The following is a 15,666-nucleotide window of genomic DNA, read 5'->3' on the forward strand; positions in this document are numbered from 1 at the left end:
GTTTTTCTAACCATATGTCTTTGTAAGCAAAAAGACATATGTAGCCTTAATTGAAAGAAGGTAAAAAGGCAGGTGGTAAAATAGAAATCACCCCTCCATCCACTTTGCAAAACTATTAGTGCTACCAAAGGTACAGGCTTCTGCATCTTGCCCATGAACACCATTTTAAAAGTTTTTTTGAATGTTATCTTTTGAGGTTCTTGTTTTTTTTAAAGATTTATTTATCTTACGTATGTGAGTACACTGTTGCTTTCTTCAGACACCCCAGAAGAGGGTATCATATCCTGTTACAGATGGTTGTGAGCCACCATGTAGTTGCTGGGAATTGAACTCAGGACCTCTGGAAGAGCAGTCAGTGCTTTTAACTGCTGAGCCATCTCTGCAGCCTGAGGTTCTTTCTTTATTTGAGTGAGGCAAGATTTGACTGTGTAGTCCTGACTGTACTGGAGCTCACTATGTAGAGCAGGCTTTTCCTGAACTGAAAGGTTCTCCTGCCTCTGCCTTTTAACCCAAGTGCTAAGATTATAGATATGTATTACCAATCCTAGTCTTTTCTTTTTTTAATGACATGTTAAAATTCAAAATGAGTTTGGCAGAATATAACACCATATCTTTCCATCTGAGAAAATTACAACTCCTCTTTTGGGTCTGCATTTTTCGAGTTTTGTTTTTTGTATTGATAATCATAAGGTGCTTACACGTGGAATGTGTACCCTAACGTTGTATGGCCTAGGTTCTCGGTAAAATAGTAATAGCTTCAAGCTGAGTTACACCCATGCTTATGGTATTGTTATTTATGCTTAACACTAAATTCCTAAACTTTATCTCAATGTGAAAAAACAGCCTACCTTATTAGATTCCTGAGAACAGAGAGTTGGAAAAGGTACCTCCTCCTCCCTGTTGGTGAATATGAACTTTAAACATAACTCACACGTACTCAGAGATGTGTGCACCCTTATAGATTCTGTGTTTTGAAATAGTCTTCCTGGGCTGGAGAGATGGCTCAGTGGTTAAGAGCACTCACTGCTCTTCCAGAGGTCCTGAGTTCAAATCCCAGCAACCACATGGTGTCTCACAACCATCCGTAATGAGATCTGATACCCTCTTCTGGTGTGCATGAAGACAGCTACAGTGTACTTATATACATATGAGAGAGAGAGAGAGAGAGAGAGAGAGAGAGAGAGAGAGAGAGAGAGAGAGAGAGAGAGAGAGAGACTGGAGAGAGAGAGAGAGAGAGGAAGGAAGGAAGGAAGGAAGGAAGGAAGGAAGGAAGGAAGGAAGGAAGGAAGGAAGAAAGAGAAAGAAAGAAAGAAAGAAAGAAAGAAAGAAAGAAAGAAAGAAAGAAAGAAAGAAAAGAAAAGAAAAGAAAGAAAGAGTCTTCCTATATAAGCAGGGCACCCTGGAACTCCAACTCCTCCTGCCTCGGTGCTGGGGTTCCAGGCAGTGCACAACACCAGCTCGTATTGAAACTGTGCTTAGTTAACAAGAATTATGCGTTGTTGTATTGGCCTGATCATAGAAACAGTGCTTAGCCTTGGCTCTGGTGGCACTTGCCTATAATCCCAGCACTCAGGAGGCTGAGACAAGATCACAAGCTCAAGATCAGTGATCTGTCCCAGAAGAGATCGAAGGTCTTCCTTTAAATGATGATTCTTTACTCTCACAGGATTTGGGTTTGTTTTGGTTTGGGGTTTTTTTTGTTTGTTTATTTGTTTTGTTTTGTTTTTAACCTAGCACCAGGGTTGAACCTCAAGCCTTACTCAGAAAAACAAGCACTGTACTTGTGAGCTACATCTCTAGCCCTCTCTTACAGGATATCAATGCACATGCCTGTGTTACTGGTAAACCCATCAGTCAAGGAGGCATCCACGGGCGCATCTCCGCTACTGGCCGGGGTGTTTTCCATGGAATTGAAAACTTCATCAATGAAGCTTCTTACATGAGCATTTTAGGAATGACACCAGGATTTGGCGATAAGACATTTGTTGTTCAGGTAAAACAGTGTGGGGCTTTGTTTTGTTCTGCTGTGTACATTAGTTTATGTGGGAAGACACATGCTGCAGGGGCATTGGGGGTCAGAACAGCTCAGGTCTCCACCATGTGAATCCCAGGGCTCAGTTCAGGGCCTGGGCTTGAGCACATATGCTCGTATCTACTCATCCTCGCACCGGCCCCAGGTTGTTGTCACAATAACTGATACGCATTGCAGTTTTAAAGAGTTTTCAGTTTACAGTACTAACATTGGACTCTTTGAGAATTTGTTACATTTTTAGAATGGTTGTTTTCAAAGCAAAACTTTTTTTGTTAACTTTGATATGATTCATAGAATTAGACCCAATTTAATGTGTCTTAATAGGAGTTATTAAATACATGACTGTCACCAACTTCTTTTGATCCTCATTTAAGCATAAAATTGCATTCAGAAGGGGAAAAGGCTTCAAGTAAGCATACAGACATATTCTTACATTGACCTAAATCTGTCTCTTGTTAGCATGTATTTCACTTAGAAGTTTAGGTTTAGCATTACCTTAAAATAGTACTATACCTTTATGCATACAGTCATAAGACCACTGGGCTGTGTGTTTACGGGTTGTCCTAATGCCATTTTTTTATAAGCAAGAAAGATCCACACTAAACTACTCCAGAACTTAGTCTCATAGGTAGCAGAAAGTTGGGTTTCAGATTTTTGACCATAGAAATTTGTTATTGAAAAAGCTGCTCGGTGTATTACTTTGAAACAAACAAACTTTTAAAAAGTTGTGTGCCATAGCACACAGAGGCCAGAGGACAGCTTTTTTTGATGTTGTTGTTGTTGGTGGTTTTTTTTTTGAGTCAGGATTTCTCTGTGTAGCCCTGGCTGTCCTGGAACTCACTCTGTAGACCAGGCTGGCCTCGAACTCAGAAATCCTCCTGCCTCTGCGTTCCAAGTGCTGGGATTAAAGACGTGCACCACCACTGCCCCAGAGGACAGCTTATGATCGTTGTTTCTCTCCTCTCACTGTATGGGTCCTTGGAATAGAATATACTTGGTGGCAAGTATCTGTACCATCTAAGCCATCTACTGTCCTAGAACATTGCTTCTTAGCAAAAGGATTTGAGACTGCTTCTAAACTAGCAGAGTATAGATTTATGTTGGTCAGAATGACTCACACTGTCTGTACTAAGTCAGTGTTGTGCTTTAATTGTTCTTCACAGGGATTTGGTAACGTGGGCCTGCACTCTATGAGATATTTACATCGTTTTGGTGCTAAATGTGTTGGTGTTGGAGAATCTGATGGGAGTATATGGAATCCAGATGGTATTGACCCAAAAGAACTGGAAGATTTCAAGTTGGTATGTTATTCTGATATAGTCGTGTGCCGTGGCTTACAGTTCGAGGTTAGACCCAGCTGCAGGTCAGACCTGCAGGAGTCTGTTCCCTCCTTCCACCATATGGGTCCCAGGGCTTCAATTCAGGCAGCTGCCTGATGCCAAGCCCCGAGCCATCTCACCCTAAAAAATATATATATAGTGCCACCATATACATGTGAGGGTCATAGGACAGCCTGCAGGAGTTGTCCTCCTGCTGCGGGGCTCCTGGGTGGCTGAACTCCATCCTCAGGCTTGGTGGCAGAGACCTCACATCTTATTTCTTCTCCCTTTTGGTTTTATCTTTGGGTGGTGGGGATGGGTGTTCTGTTTTGTTTGAATTCAAGCTTAGGTTGGTCAGTTAGCCTCTATCTTCCATGCATTAGTAGGAATTTCTGAGATGTGCTCTTGCCATGTACGCTTTGTTAGCCTCGTACTCCCTGGGCAGCCCAGCCTGGTTTCAAACTCAGAGCGCACTCCGTACTAATACAGGGACATGACAGTGGTGACAACCAGTTCTCAAAGAGCAGGTGTGAATAGTAGACACTAAAGTTAACATTTAAACTCTGTCAGCAGCCATTAATTCTGATTCCTAATTAATTACAGCAACATGGATCAATTCTGGGCTTCCCCAAAGCCAAGGTCTATGAAGGAAGCATCTTGGAGGCTGACTGTGACATTCTGATTCCTGCAGCCAGCGAGAAGCAGTTGACCAAATCCAATGCGCCCAGAGTCAAAGCCAAGGTGAAAACCAGTGGGCAGTATCTGTGGGAGGCCTCAGGGGGACTGTGACAGTCTTAGCAGTGCTCTCTACCACCATCATCGGTTTAAACCATGGGTAAGAACATTAGAGAAGCAGACAAATACAAGGTATTGACATACACTTGGTAGAGCGATTTAATTTTAACCGAAATGATGGTCTTTTAGTTGTTTGCCCGTGTCTTTCCTATGAGTCTTCTCCTACATCTGTGCATGTCCCCAATTCCCCCGCAGATCATCGCTGAAGGTGCCAATGGGCCAACCACTCCAGAGGCTGATAAGATTTTCCTGGAAAGAAACATCATGGTTATTCCAGTAAGTCACCTATGTTCTTCAGGTTTCATATGTTCTGGGATTCATAATTTATTTTGCTAGAAGCTGACAGGAAAATGAGTCACAAGTTATGGTAAATTCTTTTTTGTGTTGTTTTTGTTTTGTCTTTCGAGAAAGGGTTTCTCTGTATAGCTCTGGCCGTCCTGGATCTCAGGGTTAGGGTTCCAGGGTTAGGCTCTGTGTAAACCATGCTCACTGGAACTGACCAAGATCCGCCTACTTTCTTCATATATTTTTAAAAAATGAAATGGTAACAGGACCAAGGCCAGGTCTCAGTGGTAGGGTTCTTGCCTAAGCATACATGAAGTCCAAGGCTCCGTGCCCAGCACCTCCAGAAAAGAGAGAGGGAGGATTAGAAGCATGGTTAGTCTAAGATGCCAGCCACTTCTCTTGGAGTCTTGAACACTTTCTCTAGCTTCCGGCAGTAACCTGAGGATGAAAACCTCTGAAAATCTAGTTATGTCAAATGTATACTGTGCTAAAATACAATTCTGTTACATTCTTTTTTTTTTAGAATTTTTTATTTATTTATATGAGTACACTATAAATGTCTTCAGACACACCAGAAGAGGGCATCAGACTCCCATTACAGATGGTTGTGAGCCACCATGTGGTCGCTGGGAGTTGAACTCAGGACCTCTGGAAGATCAGTCTCTGAACCGCTGAGCCATCTCTCCAGCCCCCCCTACATTATATTCTTAAGTTTTGTCACTCAGTTTCTAACTATGTATTTTAAATGTCTCTTCCTGTTTTGCTGGGGGAGAAAAGAAGAAAGGAAAACTTAAGATTAGAGAGATAGGATGGCACAGCAGTTAAAACCTGTAGTGCTCTTGCAAGTTCAGAGCTCCAACAATGGGTAGATCACGACCTGCCTGTCCCTCCAGCCCGACCCCTCTTCTGGCCTAGATCTATGGCACCCGCACTCACATACCCACACATAAGCATTTCTTTTTTCTTTCTTAATTTGCTACTGCAAGTAAGATGTGTTCAGAGTTTGGGCTGAAACAGAGGTTATTGGGACTGAATGTAGACCCTGAAGAGTGCTCTTTGCAGTTAGCAACTGAAAAAAGAAAGAAATCTCACTTAACTGAAATAGGCTACCTCAGGGAGTGGCAAAGGTAATGCTGTCTTCTGGTGAGGCCCCATGAACCCACTGGCTGGTGAACAATAGTTTAGTGTGAGATCATGGTAAAAATAAGCCAGCTCTCACCACCATCATCCAGTGCTCTCTAAGATACATTTGTGCTGTTTGATCTTACTTAAAATTACTACTGCTGTGGTGAAACACAGTAACCAAAGCAGCATTTCCAGAGGCTGTTCATCCTCAAAAGAAGGGCAGGAGCAGAGCCTGGGAAGATGCTGTGTACTGGCCCATGGCTTGCTCAGCCTACTTTCCTATGGAACCCAGGACCACCAACCCAGGGTGGCACCACGTTCAATGGACTGGTCCCTTCCATAGCAGTGTTTCCCAACCTGTGGGTCTCTTTGACAAATATCTGTCTCCAAAAGTATTTACATTACAAATCATAACAGTAGCAAAATTACAGTTATGAAGTAGCAACAAAAATAATTTTGGGGGGTTGGGAGTCACCACAACCTGAGCAGCTGCATTAACGGGTCGCAGTGTTGGGCAGGCTGAGACACTGCTCTACAGACTGGCCGTGGTTGCATTTTATGAAGGCAGTGTCTTAATTGAGCTTGCCTCCTCTCAGATGGCGTTTGCTTGGGTCACGTTGGCATGGTGCAGCTGTTTAGTCCACCTTGGTATTGAAATTGAGTTCCTAAGCCTGACAAGATGGCTAAGAAGCTAAAGGTACTAAGCACTGAGTCTGTCCAGCATTCTGTCCCTGAGATCCACATGGTGGAAAGAGATAACTGAATCTCAGAAGCTGTCTTCCAACCTCCATGTGTGCACCTGACACATACACACTCACACACTTGTGTATGTGAATTCATTGATTTCTAAGAACTCTTTATTAGTCATCCTTTTATATATATTTTCTTTCCTGTGTCACATTTTGTGTATAGGATCTCTACTTAAATGCTGGAGGAGTGACAGTGTCTTACTTTGAGTGGTTGAAGAATCTAAATCATGTCAGCTACGGCCGATTGACCTTCAAATATGAAAGGGACTCTAACTACCACCTGCTCAGTGAGTTTGTAAAATCCTGCCTATGTCTCCAAGCATTGTCCTTTGGGCCAAAGAAAGAACTGGGAAAACATACACACTTAGCAAATCTGTTCCTGATAATCCTACAGACGTTACCTAAGAACAGAAACAGTTGTTCTGTCTCCTGGGTCATAGAGCAGAAATACACATTTTCTAATACATGGTCCACATATTATTAGGTCTCAAATGTTTATAGTCAAACTTTTATAATGTTTTCCCCACATCTATAAATTAGTGGTACTGTAAAAAGTCTTATCAGACATGAACTCCCCCACAAATGCTAATGAGACCAGTTCTTTCTACACTAATTACAGAAGATCTACCGTGTGTAGAAACCCTTTTTTGAGTCCTCTGGTAATACTTTTTATTTGACCACATTAAACTCGGCTGTTAGAATTTGTCATCCAGCTGAGATAAAGCCAAGACCTCCAACTGTGTCCCAGTACTCTGCCATTCTGAGAATGTTCCTCTCTGTTCTTTCTCTTCCCTCAACATTTCTTTTTTAAAAAGCCAGAGGAAGAAAACCCTAGTGACGGGTGTTATGGAAACAGGGCAGTGACCTAATTCACATTTCTATAGGAATTTGGCAAGGTTTTCCTTGCTGGGTATTTAATGATTGTATGCCATTAGGGGTACACCGGTTTGGGGGTCACACATATATACCTTTATTTCTTCCCTCTTCTATTAACAGTATCTTACCTTGATTTCCTGGGTTTTTACAGTGTCTGTTCAAGAGAGTCTAGAGAGAAAGTTTGGAAAGCATGGCGGAACTATTCCTGTGGTCCCCACAGCAGAGTTCCAGGACAGGATATCGGTGAGTGTGGGAACCCTAGAGTGCCCTTTACCCATGCTCCAGCCCTGTCTTTCAGGCAGGCTGGGTGGATTAAATGGAGTATTATCAGGATGTTAGCCATAATGGTATCATGTGATGACACCTCACCATTCTTCCCCTCCCCCTCCTCCCAGACAGGGTTTCTCTTTGTAGCCCCGGCTGTCCTGGAACTCACTCTGTAGACCAGGCTTGCCTCGAACTCAGAAATCTGCCTGCCTCTGCCCCAAGTGCTGAGATTAAAGGCCTGCGCCACCACCGCCCGGCTTACCATTCATTCCATTCTAAAGGAGATGTCAATAAGTAATTCTGTCTCTGGTGCCTTCTGCAGTACAGCAGGTGGCTTAACACTATCAGGAAGGATTGAAAAGTAGGCCTGAGACAAAATTCTGTGAAAATACAAGGTAATTATATGGACACACAGTTTTAAAGGATTATAAAAGATAACCAATTCTTCAAAGTGTGAATCAATAGTGTGTACACATTACAAAGAAAACTTATCTGTAATCCTAGAACTCTGGAGGCACAAATAAGAGGGTTGATATGAATTTGAGGCCAGCCTGGGCTACTGAGACCCCCCTCTCAAAAAAAAAAAAAGGCCACAAGTTGCACATCTGTTTAGCATCCTAGTTCCAAGTCTGTATATATATGTTGCATGTATGTGCACACATACATCCAGTACACACTTTTTAACAACACAGGATTCTTCTTTTTCATTGCTGTGTCCCTAATGTCTAAACATATCCAGAACACGGTATTTTCCGCTCAAGTGTTTGATGAATGAGTAAGAGCAACAGCACTGTTATGTTGTTACCAAGTTTGTTTCATCTCCCTAATTTTATGAATCAAAACAAAGTATGACGCAAGTGTTGTAGAAATATGAATTGTAAGATGTTCAGTGTAAACAACTGGTTATTTGCAGCAGGTGGCCAAGGCTCCTGTTCTTCCTCCCCCACGTCCCAAGTTCTGGACTCACAGGCATGTACTACACACCAAGCCAGAGCAGTCCACTCTTTTGGTAACCTACTTCAAGTTTTCATCTGGCACCTTGGGATACACACACACACACACACACATATATACACACACACACACTGTATAGCGATAGTAACTTAATTTTCTAAGTAATTCTTCCCCAAGAAACCAATTGGATAGCATTTGTAACAGCAAAAAGATCTTAGCTCCTCCAGCTTTAAAGCTGCTAGTGCGTCCACAGGCAACGTCTTCCCAGAGCTGCTATCAGCTTTACCATACCCCTTGCTGTGCCTGGCCCTGCTCACTGCAGAAGTGGTGAGCACACTTGGATAGCATCTGGAGTGGAGCGTGCTAATCTTGACTACTTCTGCCCTCTGGCTTCTTCTCTGTGGTTGTTTTCATTGTGCTCTGACTGGTTTTGCGATTGTCCAGTATCATTAAAACTAAATTGTTTTTGAAGAATGCGTTTTGTTTAGCTTGCTAGTATGCATTGGTATAGTACAGAAATTATGGCTTTTCTGGATTGATGCTTATCAGCCTGATCCTAGAGACTATTCTATTCTAGAGACACAAGCATATCTTAAATGTGTTTTTAAGTTAATGTTCTTTTTCCTACAGGGTGCATCTGAGAAAGACATCGTGCACTCTGGCTTGGCCTACACAATGGAGAGATCTGCCAGGGTATGTGTACAGATGGTAGCTGCCTTTGTGTTAATAACAGGAAGCACAGATCACTGTGTTATGTTGGCAGGCAGATTGCATGTTGTGGTACTGTGTTACCTGGTCCCATGTGTACAGGAGAGCTGTTCCTTTTCAGCCAAGGTGATGATTATTGTCACTCCATCTTAAGCATTTACCAAGCTTTAGGAAGAAATCATGCTGAGTGAGGCAGTTTACTGTTACCAAAAAGGTAGTTAGCCAACCTAAAATGCTGCTCAGTCTATCAGTGTTTCAGCCCAAAATCTGGCCTTAATATAGAATCTGGTTTTTTACCATTTGAACTTTCTTACATCAGGGCCTTAACTGTAACAGTTTGAATACAGTTTTGTTTGTTTGTTTGTTTCTTTCTTTCTTTATATGAGACAGAGTCTCTCTATGTAGCCTTGGCTGTTCTAGAGCTCCGAATGTAGACCAGGCTGGTCTGAACACAAAGAGATCTCTTTGCCTTCCCAAGGGCTAGAATTAAAGACTGGTTTCTTCTTGATCAAATTCTGTGCACTTGGATTTCCAGGTTGAAGCAGCATAGACAGATTCTACTGAAGAAGGTGACACTTGTTAGTGGATGTTTGTTTGGTTTATTTTAAAACAGGATCTCATGTGTCCAAGGCTGGTTTTGAACTCACTAAGTATCTGAGGATGTGATTGGGCTCCTTATCCTGGCTCCTCCACCTACCTGCTGCTAGCATTAGCAGTGTGTGCCAGTATGCTTGATTTTTTTATTTTTTCTGAGGGGTTTGGGTTTTAGTTTGGGGGTTTTTGTTTGTTTGTTTAGTTGATATAATACAATACTATAATGAGCTGGCAAGATGGCTCTGTGGATAAAGACACTTGCCACCAAGTCTGACTAAGTTCAGCCCTAGGGACTCACATAGAGGAAGGAAAGAACCAACTGTCTCATCCACAAGCACATTGGTATCAAGTTTATCAGCCAGTAGCACATTCATAAGGCTGTGTAGATGTCATCATGGAAGTTGTAGAATGTTCCCATCTCCCTATTCCTGGTTATTTTAAACAGCCATAAGTATGTGATCTAAACTATTCCAGAATAGTTAACGGCAGAGAAACCATTCACATCTGTAGTTCTGAGGAGGAAGTTTCTTCTGTTCCATGGACAGTAGCAACTTGCATTAATTCCAGAGAACTAGTTCTTCCTGCTAGAAACATTGCTGCTGTTGTGGTCTTTTGTCTTTGGATGTCTGCACCTTATCTATACCTGGTCATGGGCAGGTGTCTGGTACCAAGCCTCACATGTGCCGTTGTGTTCATATCCTGCTACTCAGTCAGGTGGTCTCACTGCCTTTTCCCCTTTGTTCCAGCAAATTATGCGCACGGCCATGAAGTATAACCTGGGATTGGACCTGAGAACCGCTGCCTATGTCAATGCGATCGAGAAAGTCTTCAAGGTGTACAACGAAGCAGGCGTGACCTTCACATAGACGGCTCACAGCTGACTTCTTTACCACCTCTTTACCTATCATTTCTGCAGACCTGTCACAAGTTTACATGTAACCATAGAAATCTGTTCTTGTGACTCCTTAGTTAGTGGACACTGCTCTCAACAAGTCAGCTGGAATCAGCCCCGTAAGAGAAAGAGATTATGTCAGAGGATCATGTTCAAGCTGATGGTGTAAAAGTAGGAATCACGCGTATCCAGGCCAACCGGTTAGGTGTTTTGCTTTTAGGTAAAGTCTCTGCTCCTGGCTGTGCTGCCTCGCTCTGGGCTCTTCCCACAGGGTCAGTGCTGTTGCCAGGGAAGGATCAAGAGCAGTCAGTCACTTCATGACAAGTCCAGGACTCTGACACATATAAGAAGTAGGTGTGTGGCATTTTTCAAAGGTGGCATGGTCCTCAAATGAGTTATTGCTGTTTTACATCAACAAAATAACTCAGTTTTCTAAGTTGCAAACAAAAATAAAAGCTATTTCTCATGTATTTTATTCTTTCAGAATAAACCAGTACATGCTGCTGTAATAAAATTGCCTTCAACCATTTAAGCCTAACTTTTACTCAAGCAGTTAACGCCTAAAATGTAAGAAATGGAAGAAGCTAGTTTTTTGTAACATAAAACAGTATCATTTGTAGCTTATTGGCCCTGCATCATTGACCAGCAGAAATGAAGTAGCACTATGGGGCATTCTCCTCAGACCTGCAAGTGACAGGGGACTCTTGGAACTTGTAACACAATCCAGAGAGTGCAGTAACCACTTTACCATGAAAACTACTTGTTCTTCCCATTTGCAGATCTATTATGTTGAGTAATTGAACCATAATTCAAATAGAGTGTCCCAGAAAAAAAGACTTGGGCTCCCTGTTTGGAGTCTGGCAGGCTTCGAGCTCAGCCAGTGGCCAGGCTCAACCTGTGTGTCCCCTCCAGGACTTTGCATTCCGCACACCACTTCACTAGCCGCGGCTGGGCACTGCCTGGGCTGGGCTTTTGTTTGGGGAGTTATCAGCCAGGGCTTTTGAGCAGGAATGGTCCACAGAAGTACCAGACATTATTTATATAAGAATGAGCGCTTTTTTTTAACAGTACCCTTTCAGAAATTTCTAACTACTTTGTAACTGCATGATTAACTTGGTGATAAAAGCAGTTATTAAAAGTCTACCTTTTCCAAAATTTGTTTCTTTTCCGTGTTTTTATATTTGATAATCTCTCAGTAAATATAAAACAGTAATTGAGATTCAGAAATTTTCATAATTGTATGTTACTGTCTTCTGTTATGAGCTCCTCAAATTTTATTCCTGGATTATTTTTATTTTACTTTTTATCTTCTTGGGGAAGAGGCTGTAGTGTCTAAAGCTAATATACTAGTGTGATTTCTGGTACTTTTTGTTTGAAACAGGTTTGAAACATAGCCCAGGCTGCCTTCAAAGTTGCTATTAGCTGGGCTACCCTTGAACTCCTCCTGATCCTCCTGCTTCTTGCTCCAGAGTGCCTTTTTCTGGTATCTTAGAAATAAAGTTTTGTTTGATACAGTTTAGATACAGAATTTAACAGCTACTTAGATAATATGTTTTTAAAAAAAATAGAAGTTTCTCAGATTACAAGTAGAACTACTATGTGGGATGGCTGTGGACGTGCAAGTGTCTCTGTGGTGTCCACTTAGACCTCCTTGAGTATGTTCCTAGAGTGGATCATACAGTAGTTGTATTTTTTTATTTAAAAACACTTCTGTACTGATTTATAGTTCTATATTATATATATATATGCATGCACATGCATGTGTAAATGACATGAAAGAAGGGGGAACATGTAGGATGAGAAGAAGGTGAGTAGCGTTTTCTAAGCTGGTGTGTTGGACACGAAGTGAGAGCAGGGTGGAACCAGGCGGACGGGCCGAGGATGGGATGAGGGAGGTTAGAGCGAAGCCCATTACTTACACACTAAGAACAGCAGTGTTCTAATTCTAGCACTTGGGCTGTGGAAGTAGGAAGTCAAGGTCACCCTCAGCTACACAGCCACCATAGCCTAATGTGACACCTTGTCAGAGAAAGAGGAGATGGTACAGAAAAGAATGTATTCCATGAGGGGATGGTAGGGCTCAGTGCCGCACACACCTTAATCTTAGCATAGGGGGTGGGGCAGGAGAATCAGGAGTTCACAGCCATCCTCAGTTGTGCCACAGCTACTTACCTAACTACTACTTATGTTTACTTTATGTATGTGAGTACACTGTTGCTGATGCACCAGAAGAGGTCATCAGATCCAATTACAGATGGTTGTGAGCCACCATGTGGTTGCTGGGAACTGAACTCATAACCTCTGGAAGAGCAGACAGTGTTCTTAACCCCTGAGCCACCTCTCCAGCCGCCTAACTACTTCTTCATGGACGTTTGTGTTTACACATTACTCTCAGAGGCTTTTATGTGACCAAATAAATAGGTTTAGTCTACGCACTAAGTTAGGAAGGAGAGAGACAGCTCAATAGCCAGAGAAGCTAGGTGTTTCCAGGCGCATGCCAGTGATAGTAACAGTGCCACCGAGGATCCGGAGGTAATGAACAAAGGTAATTAAACACCTTTGTTCATCACTGTGGGTGTATGAATTAGGAGGCCAGAGAACAGACTATAGAATGATTGCCTCAAACCCACACCAGGCAGGTGACTGCAGAGGTCTTTCAGTTCTCCCTTCCTAGGTCATGTTGATCATACTCCTGGGCGTGGTCAGGAGTGACTAAGGATTAAAGAACGATGCTCATGAAGGTTCAGGGCATAGAGAATGGGGAAGGAATCGAACTTGAGTCTAGCTGACCCTGAATGTCTCCTGTTGTGTCTTTGGAAAAACTTAAATTCTCAGCTTTCTAGTTCAGTGATTCACAAAACATGGTTGAGGTGATGCCAGAAACCCACAGAGTAGCATGCTCCAAGCACTGGATCCAGAGTGAAACAGCTGTCAAATAAGCACTGTCTAGGTCACCAACCAAGGCTCAGAAAACCCAGGGAATCCCCAGGCTCACAGCTGCCATCCAATCCTGTGGCCAGCAGAAGAACGTGACCTGCTGCTACATCAGGCCACGGAGACCTTTTCCTCTAAAGATTAGGATCGTGTGTTCCAGTGGCCTCACGGCTTGCTGAGTGGCCAACAGGTTTAAAGAACCCTAAATGCTATAGTAACTTACTCCTGTGAGGTGAAGGAGGCAAATATTGTGGAGCTGGGAATTAAAAGAACAGGCTACAGACATGGCTCCGTGGTTAAGAGCACTGGCTGTTCTTCAGAGGACCCAGGTTCAATTCCAGCACCTGTGTGGTGACTTACAACTGCTTTAACTCCCACGTCTCTGGCCTCCAGGGATACCAGGCACACTCATGATGTACACACATACAGGCAAAAACAGCAGTAAGTTCTCAGAACAGTGGCTGGCAGTGTGCTTGTGAGGACCCTGGTTCTGAACTGCACCCCACCTGGGATAATTAGTACTGATAACATGCAGTTGGGGACCAGCAGCCAGTTCAGTAAGACTGTCCCCTTCCATACCCTTGTTTAATGACCTTCCTGACTGATCCTGAAGCCTGTTGTACGTTGTCACTGAGGTTTCTACTTACTCAGCTTGGTGGTCAGCCGTTAGAGAGATTTCTTCAGTCTAGGGCTGGTAAGGATTCATTGCCAAGGAGTGCTGTGAATAGGCTGAAGATCATCTTCATTCAGCCATTAGGCCTGTCAGAGGTAAGACCTGGGTTTTCTCGGGTCTGTCCCTAGTCTGTGCACAGTTCCGCACAGGGGATCTCTCGATCCCAGAAATAAGCTGCAGCGTGCCAACCCTGCATACCTATCATTTCCCAGTTTTCCCACTAAAGCTCCTCTTCTTGCTTCTCCAAACAGTTAGCAGCCACCAGCTTAGAGGATGACAGCTGAGTATTTGTGACAGCTGCCCCCAATGAAGACGTTTAGTGTAAAATGAGCTGCTCATCTAGAGAAATGTAGACAACCTGACAGTGGTGTTCCTTCGTATTGCATGTGACCCGGCCAGAAAATGGCAAGTCTCTAGTGGAGGGATCTGCTTGTGTTCTGTGGTGCTCTAAATGGAACCCAGGGCCTAGCACATGCTAACAGGTACTCTACCACTGCGTAGCTCAGGCTAGCCACAAACTCATGATCCTCTGGCCTCTATCCTGAGGGTAGGAATTTAAGATGTATGTCCCCATGCCTAGCTAAATGAGGTCTTCAAAGAACTCCCAACTACATTCTGTCTTTTCAGGGGCTGGTAGGCTGTTTAGCCTTTCTGAGTCAGGGTCTTGACTCTTACGGCCCAGTCTAGCCTTGAAATTCTGGGAATTGTACTTGCAACTTTTCTAGTGTAGGAAGTTCGGGACTGTTGGTGTTCACTGTAATAGCCCTCCACCGGTTTCCAGGCTGCGGTGGAACCACGGAAACAGGGGGTGAGCCAGAATGAGACAAGCTGGACACACGGTGCCACACTGGTTTTGCTGACACCACCATTATTTTGACAACACTGACTTCACGCCCCCACATTGCCAACTACACATAGGAGACAATGAAAGACAGGAAAGGTGCTTATCTAGGAAATGGCGGTGTGGGGGCAAATTAAGGTGTAGGCAGCACTTGGACTGCTTTTGAAGATGAAACCATTTTTTGTAATAATTGGTTGTTCCTGTGGGGTAAGGGAACACAATGACGCCCTGGTGTGCTTGCAGAGGTCAGAGGACACCTTTGCGGAGTTGGTTCTGTCCCCGTGCTTTTACGTGGGTTCCAGGGATTGAATTCAGGTCATCAGGCTTGCTTGGCGAGCATTTTATCCACTGAGCCATCTCACCAGCCTAAGATAGAACAATCTCACTGTTTATCTAACTGGCGGCATGTGGTCTGGTTCACGTGAGATTTGCCGTGCAAGTTCACACGCGCAAGCTGGCCCCTGGAGCCTGTCAGGCAGATGTCCTGCATGGCGTCCACGCTGGGTGTCCAGGATGGAAGCAGTGCTGTGCTCCCAAATGCTGCTCAGTCACTCTTCCCAGGTGGTGACCGCTCAGCGGTGCTGCACTGGGGAACAATCTGGAATAAGCTAGTATTGCCCTC

At 43.5% G+C, this 15,666-nt stretch overlaps 1 protein-coding gene across 1 annotated transcript in view; it reads left to right on the plus strand.

The window, feature by feature from the left end:
• Positions 1 to 11,751, plus strand: part of Glud1 (glutamate dehydrogenase 1) — a 32,899-nt gene extending 21,148 nt beyond the window's left edge. Inside the window, exons 6-13 of the mRNA XM_052190176.1 lie at positions 1,814 to 1,993; positions 3,196 to 3,333; positions 3,955 to 4,092; positions 4,342 to 4,422; positions 6,469 to 6,592; positions 7,333 to 7,424; positions 9,033 to 9,095; positions 10,451 to 11,751. Of these exons, the coding sequence (XP_052046136.1) occupies positions 1,814 to 1,993; positions 3,196 to 3,333; positions 3,955 to 4,092; positions 4,342 to 4,422; positions 6,469 to 6,592; positions 7,333 to 7,424; positions 9,033 to 9,095; positions 10,451 to 10,570 (936 nt within the window). The 3' untranslated portion in view covers positions 10,571 to 11,751. The remainder of the gene's footprint in view (positions 1 to 1,813; positions 1,994 to 3,195; positions 3,334 to 3,954; positions 4,093 to 4,341; positions 4,423 to 6,468; positions 6,593 to 7,332; positions 7,425 to 9,032; positions 9,096 to 10,450) is intronic.
• The last annotated feature ends 3,915 nt before the right edge of the window (positions 11,752 to 15,666 follow it).

The sequence above is a fragment of the Apodemus sylvaticus genome, chromosome 8, assembly GCF_947179515.1.
Source record: "Apodemus sylvaticus chromosome 8, mApoSyl1.1, whole genome shotgun sequence".
NCBI lineage: Eukaryota > Metazoa > Chordata > Mammalia > Rodentia > Muridae > Apodemus > Apodemus sylvaticus.